The sequence below is a fragment of the Chiloscyllium plagiosum genome, unplaced genomic scaffold (genome assembly GCF_037043375.1).
Source record: "Chiloscyllium plagiosum isolate Xiang-an unplaced genomic scaffold, Cpla_swu_hap1 HiC_scaffold_34, whole genome shotgun sequence".
Lineage (NCBI taxonomy): Eukaryota > Metazoa > Chordata > Chondrichthyes > Orectolobiformes > Hemiscylliidae > Chiloscyllium > Chiloscyllium plagiosum.
The window spans coordinates 42,944,399-42,951,611 of record NW_028270172.1 but is presented as its reverse complement, the minus strand read 5'-3'; the positions used below and the strand labels follow the sequence as shown (position 1 = coordinate 42,951,611).

The 7,213-nt window shown below is 41.4% G+C and overlaps 1 protein-coding gene across 1 annotated transcript in view; it reads right to left on the bottom strand.

Annotated features, from left to right (window-relative positions):
* Positions 1-1,211: 1,211 nt before the first annotated feature.
* LOC122564357 (uncharacterized) overlaps positions 1,212-7,213 on the bottom strand; it is a 35,239-nt gene continuing 29,237 nt past the window's right edge. The window contains exons 5-7 of the mRNA XM_087978438.1: positions 3,476-3,654; positions 1,795-1,891; positions 1,212-1,685 (exon numbers count right to left, since the gene is read on the bottom strand). Of these exons, the coding sequence (XP_087834564.1) occupies positions 1,529-1,685; positions 1,795-1,891; positions 3,476-3,654 (433 nt within the window). The 3' untranslated portion in view covers positions 1,212-1,528. The remainder of the gene's footprint in view (positions 1,686-1,794; positions 1,892-3,475; positions 3,655-7,213) is intronic.

Sequence of the window (7,213 nt, the reverse complement as noted above, 5' to 3'; positions counted from 1 at the left end):
CCTGACTCCAATTTAGGACTTTAACTTTTACATCAGGTCTATCTTTTCCATAACTATTTTAAAACTAACAAAAGAATTACATCTGTTTCGAATACAGTGAGTGAGGATGCAGCTTATTTCAGAAATGGTTTGGAGATGCCGGTGTTGGATTGGGGTGTACAAAGTTAAAAATCACACAACACCAGATTATAGTCCAACAGGTTTAATTGGAAGCACTAGCTCTTGGAGCACTGCTCCTTCATCAGGTGATTGTGACAACCACCTGACGAAGAAGCAGCGCTCAGGAAGCTAGTGCTTCCAATTAAACCTGTTGGACTATAACCTGGTGTTGTGTAATTTTTAATTTATTTCAGAAATGTGAGTGATTGCTAAACACTGTGTTTGCTAGCCTGTCAATCTCTGATATCTGGCAAGCTGATAAAGGAATGGAAATGATTGTGAAAATAGAAAGTCTTTAGATGTATTGGATAAAATGCTAATCTGGCTTGTACAACAGTTCTACTCCCTTGACTGACCAAGGGAATCTAATGTTATCCATTCGAATTGAGGCTATGATCAGATCCCTCATGATATAGTGGATGGTGAAGCAGCTTTTAAGGGGCCTACTCTTGCTCCTGCTTCATATATAGAATGTTGAAGTTTGGATCTAACAGTGTGAAATGTACCCATAGCTTTGATGGTTTCCTTGAAGTTTAGTTCATCCATTTGCTTGGTTTTCAAGCTTAGGCAGAAGGCTGGGCATCTGATTATCTTCAAATGCTTTACTGAATTAAGCCAAGGAGAGTTTGTTGACCCAGTTCTTCAATTGAATCTTGTTATGAATAGTTGGCTGACTTTCAAAACAACTATTTGATTCCGCTCTGGAAGGTTAGTTCACATAGTGGTCAAACAGAATATGAACTTTCTTATTGTGACAGATTTTGACTTGGTCTGAGATCATGGTTTTCAAGTGAAATTCAAGTAATGTTTATTTATTTTGTCAGATTTATCACCTTCCCAAGGATTTGCAAATGTGAGTACAGAGCTTGTGAGTTATTTTTACAATGGATATTGGATGACTGGGCTCGGGGATATACAGAGATGAGGGGTATGTTGAGGGCGTGGGGTGGTAAAGGAGTGAATGTCAAGGAGCTGTACACATCACCAGACAGGGCTGTTATTTCAATGAACAGAGGTGGGCCTCAGTATTGATCAGCTCCTGTTCCTGGGCTGGGTCTGATGAATATAGTGTTGGTGGGCAGAAGTAGAATCACAGTGTTTTACTTGTTAAGTCAATTCATTATTCATCTTGTCATATCTGCATGAAGATTCTTGTGCTTCAGTGTGAGAGCTGGCCTGAATTTTATAAATTAATATGAAAGGAGGGAAAAGGAAAATCCCAGTATTATTTTGGCTGACAACAGGAAATAAAACCTTATTTCTTCACTAAAATGTTGACATTCTTGTTTTTAATGAACTGATGTTGAGGTGGTCATTCCTACAATGTATTAGTATCAAAGCATCACAAAATCTCTACTGCTTATACCCATCATGACAGCAGCACTTCGTCAGGCATCGGAAATCCACGAACAGCAGCCACAGCAGTTTCAATCATTTTCTCCAGCATTTCACGATTTTTCTTTTCAGTAGCAGCTCCAATGTGGGGAGGCAGGATGACATTTGGTAAGTGTAGTAAAGGATGATTCCTTTTAGGAAAAGCACAAGATGGTTGTGATGTCAAATGGGTTTCTGTGCCAAGGTCATTGATTGCTATTTTTGAAATGATAATATGAATAAATTAATGTGACAACATACCTCGGAAGGGGCTCTGGTTCAGAGACATCTAGTGCTGCTGCACGAATAACCCCATTCTGAAGAGCTTTCACTAAAGCATCCTGATCAATCACTCCACCTTGAGATATCAAGCAAACTATGTTAGCTTGGTCTCATAGTCTACTGTATGTGGAACATAGATTTGAAATATGCATGCAAAGTAAAAGTTATATCGTTTTAGCAAAATTTATTTTGGGGAAATTTATCCCAAAAATGTTTTATTGCAGTCTTGGTTAGAGCAAGTCAGTAGTGGCTTGAAGAGATAGGGACATGAATGACAACATCAGGCATGTTCACTTCATGTGCCTGGGCCTAAGTGGCTGCTGTGGGTAAATGTAGATGGGTTAGGTTTAGACTTGTGCAAGTGTAATTCCTTCTAGGTTGAATGGATAGACCACTAGTAAATGGCTGTGGATATTTGAGTACTTACCAACACAGTCGAGTTGTGGCCGGGAGAATGTTGCAATAATGACGAGGAGGAAGAGTGCTTACTATTGCCTTCCATCTGGAAATTGCAAGTGCAGGCTAGGTGACTGGGCCTGTGAGGGAGGAAACTGCAGCATACATGTCAGAGGGCTTTTAGAGGGAACCAACAAAGGTTACAGGCATGTGAAAGGTCAAGTGCAAAAGCCTGTATGATGCATACTCCCTGGCCAGGCTCCAAAATTGACTGTCTCTGAAGGTGGCACCTCTCTAGCACTGCCACTGATGGACAACTCTTTGACTGCTAAACTTCATGCAGAAAGGTATTTAAACATTTGGAATCTTTATCCAGAAGGGCCAAAGGTGTCAGCAGCACACAAAGCGATGTGTACACATTGTTCCCTCTGATTATAAGTGATGCTGTCAGCTCTGTGCACAAACTTCAATCCATGAAGCCCCTTGTTTGACTATGAACTCCTGCTAGATGATGTGACCAAGTATCATAACTTGCCTCTGCCTCTACTTCATTGCATCTTCTCCTGAAACTCTTATGCAGGATTTATTTTTCTCCACACTCATTCTAAAACTCTCTCAATGGCTTCCAATTCTCCACTTAGCTTCAAGTCATCCTGAAACAGATCCTGCTCACACATCACCAGAACCAAGCTTTCTTGTATTGATTTATAGTCCTTTTCTCAATATTTCATGCACAATCGATGAAAATTTCAGACGGTTGAAATACCAGCAATACTACTCTAATCTTGACCTTCAAGTTGAAGATGGAAGTCCACTTTGTGAGGTGATGAATGAGTTTAACTACTACATGGAAAGCTCTGTAATATGTTCTTATATACAAGAAGTGTCTTGCCCAGTCCTGTTTGACCCTTACTAGTTGGAGATGTTGCCCCTTTGAAAGGAAACATATTTAGCTGACATAATTACATAAATATTTAGGCTGCTCCCTGGAGATGCAATGCTGAAAACATCAATCAGTGGAATCCACAAGTGCTCCTGTGGAGAAGAGTATGAACTGTGGAATCTTGTAAAACCCGTCCAAACAAATTAGTTTTGATAATTTTCTGAGTTAGAAATGTGTCACTTTTTAAAAGATTTAATAACATTACACAATTAGAAACTTCTTAAATAAGGAACTTAGTCATAGCAAACAAATGGTGAAAACATTTTTGCAAACGACATCAATTTTTGTAAAACAAGCAAACACATATATATATTTTCTTACCACGGGAGATATTAATGAGAGTAGCGTTGGGTTTCATGAGGCGAAGCTCTCTTTCCCCAACCATTTTGGAAGTTTGAGGAGTCAAGCTTACCACTATCATCACAAAATCTGACGTCAGGAGGAGATCATCAATTTTTGCACAGTAACAAGCCCCAACCAGCCTCTCTTCTTCCTCAGTCCTAAAAATAGATGGAGCAAATGTTATTATAAAGATAGTGAATTTTTAGTACCTGGTATCCATTTTAGTTCAGTATGCTGTTTTGGAAATTGTAGGGGTGATGGACTCTCAGGAGAGTGTAGCACGAAAAACCAAGTTTCTGGTATCGAGATTGGCTCTAATGTAATCAGGGGACATTGGGTTCCAAGCAATTGATTGTGATAGGGGACTCTGCAGTCAGAGGCACAGACAGACGTTTCTGCAGCCGACAGCAAGAAATCAGTATGGTGTGTTGCCTCTCTGGTGCCAAGTTCAAAGACATCTCTGAGAGGGTGCAGAATGATCTCAAAGGGGAGAGGGACCTGCCGGTCATTGTACACATTGGAATTAACAACATAGTTAGTCCTGCCAGTCCATCCCTGAGCCACGTTTCTGTAATTGCTATGATATCCCAGTCCTATGTTCCCAAACATGCCCTGAGTTCATCTGCCTTACCTGTTGGGCTTCTTGCGTTGAAATAAATGCATTTGAATTCATCAGTCCAACCTGTACTCTGCTTTATTCCTGCCTGCCTTAACTGAGGTACTCCATTTTCCAATTGCAGCAGTCTCAGACTGATCTCTTTTCTCATTATCTCCATGGGTCCACCTCTTACTGGTGTAAATCCTCCCGAGCATTTCTAGCAAATCTCCCCAACATGTTTTAGACTCCTTCCAATTCAGGTGCTATGGTCCTTCTTAGACAGGTCACTTTTCTACACCAGAAGAGATTACAATGATCTAAAAATGTGAATCCTTCTCTCCCACACCCGCTCCAGAGCCACGCATTCATCTGTTCTATCCTCATATTCCTACTCTCACTCGCTCATGGTAGAGAGTTAATCCAGATTTTACTACCTTTGAGGACCTACTTTTCAAATTCCTGCCTAATTTCCGATATTCTCTCCTCAGAACCAAGTCCTTTACTCTTCCTAACCAACAGCAAAATTCAAAGCTGACCCTGGAGGAAACTCTGTGGGAGAGCTCAAAGCACAGGAATGCATAAGTGCTTAGTTTTTAAGTGTAGACTTGCTGTAAATCAACAACAGTGAGTAGAGTGGGTTATTTTTTGATCACATTTTAAATTGAGATCTGTCTCCTGATTAAATTTTAAAAATATGAGCTATAAGTATTAAGTTAGCCTGGAGGAGTGTTTTTATTAGAGTGGTGCTGGAAAAGCACAGCAGTTCAGGCAACATCCAAGGAGCAGGAAAATCGACGTGTCAGGCAGGAGCCCTTCATCATTCCTGATTTTCCTGCTCCTCGGATGCTGCATGACCTGCTGTGCCTTTCCAGCACAACTCTAATCTTGTTGCTAATCTTCAGTATCTGTACCCTCAGTTTTACCCAGTGTTTTTATTTAAGAAAAATAAGACTGTGCCATTTTTTGGGTCGGTAGATTGTGAAGGAGCAAAGATGGCCTTCAGTAGAGTGATGTGCTATTCTTCTCAGCTGTGGGAGTTGAGGGAGAGTTGCCATGTTACTGCTGACTACGTCTGCAGGAAGTGTCTTTGGTTGCAAATCCTATCCGATCGCATGGGTTGGTTGGAGCAGCAGTAAGAGGCAATAAGGAATTTTCAGAAGCTAGGGAGTGTGATCAATGACAGTTATAGGAAGGAGAAAAGCCACAGATAGAGCCAGGATGATGAGTTCCGTGATCGGTCAAGAAGCACTCATAATCAGTCTGGTTCTTTAAGACTTCTTTATTTCTTAATACGGTCAGGTACACAGCATCTGGAAACACAGAGGTTATACACTTCCGTGTTCCTCAGAGGAGTTGTGTACATGGTTAAAATAAAGGCATTTTTATACTTTTCTTAAAGAAAGGTACAGGCCATGATCACAGTACATTCAGACAATTAGCAATCAATACATGATACTGCTTTATTTATTTGGTCCAATGATATTTTCTGGGAACCAACTTTGTTTCCCAACAGTCAGGCCACCCTTATCTCACTAACCAAGCCATTGCACTTATATCTGAAGGTCAATTTGGATGTCCAGTAATGTCTTATCTCGTCTAGTTATTTCTATGCTGTCAAGGGAGCATTGTCTTCTAATCTCTATTGAAGCAGACTGTGGTTACTCAATTATGCAGCTATAATAGCAGAATTGTCAATTTGCAGCCTGAAGCCATTTTGTCATGTTATTTGCATCGAGAAGCCATTTTATTGCCACCTAAATTATTAAGAATATCGGTTCAGCAGTCATTCCTGACGACAACAACTAGTTATCTCAGCCTGTATTCAGGTTTCCAATCCTCATCTCCCCTCTTTGATCATTCCATGACCATATCATAGGATGGGAGGGCATAGATTAGATCAGTCCAATCGTTTTTGCATCAGTATTTACTGTGGAAAAGGATATGGAAGATCTAGAAAGTAGCGAAATAGATGGTGACACCTTGCAAAATGTCCATATTATAGAAGAGGAAATGCTGGATGTCTTGAAATGCATAAAGGTGGATAAATCCCCAGGACCTGATCAGGTGAACCCTAGAACTCTGTGGGAAGCTGGAGAAGTGATTGCTGGGCCTCTTGCTGAGATATTTGTATCATCGATAGTCACAGGTGAGGTACCGGAAGACTGGAGGTTGGCTAACGTGGTGTCACTCTTTAAGAAGGGTAGTAAGGACAAGCCGCCAGGGAATTATAGACCAGTGAGCCTGACGTCGGTGGTGGGCAAGTTGTTGGAGGGAATCCTGAGGGACAGGATGTACATGTATTTGGAAAAGCAAGGACTGATTAGGGATAGTCAACATGGCTTTGTGCGTGGGAAATCATGTCTTACAAACTTGATTGAGTTTTTGAAGAAGTAACAAAGAGGAATGATGAGGGCAGAGCAGTAGATGTGATCTATATGGAATTCAGTAAGGCGGTCTACAAGGTTCCCCATGGGAGACCGATTAGCAAGGTTAGTTCTCACAGAATACAAGGAGAACTAGCCATTTAGATACAGAACTGGCTCAAGGGTAGAAGACAGAGGGTAGTGGTGGAGGGTTGTTTTTCAGACTGGAGGCCTGTGACCAGTGGAGTGCCACAAGGATCGGTGCTGACACCAAAATTGGAGGTGTAGTAGACAGCGGAGAGGGTTACCTCAGATTACAACAGGATCTTGACCAGATGGACTAATGGGCTGAGAAGTGGCAGATGGAGTTTAATTCAGAGAAATGCGAGGTACTTAGCAGGACTTATACACTTAATGGTAAGGTCCTAGGGATTGTTGCTGAACAAAGAGACCTTGGAGTGCAGGTTCATAGGTCCTTGAAAGTGGAGTCGCAGGTAGATAGGATAGTGAAGAAGGCGTTTGGTATGCTTTCCTTTATTGGTCAGAGTATTGAGTACAGGAGTTGGGAGGTCATGTTGCGGCTGTACAGGACATTGGTTAGGCCATTGTTGGAATATTGCGTGCAATTCTGGTCTCCTTCCTATCGGAAAGATGTTGTGAAACTTGAAAGGGTTCAGAAAAGATTTACCAGGATGTTGCCAGGGTTGGCGGATTTGAGCTATAGGGAGAGGCTGAACAGGCTGGGGCTGTTTTCTT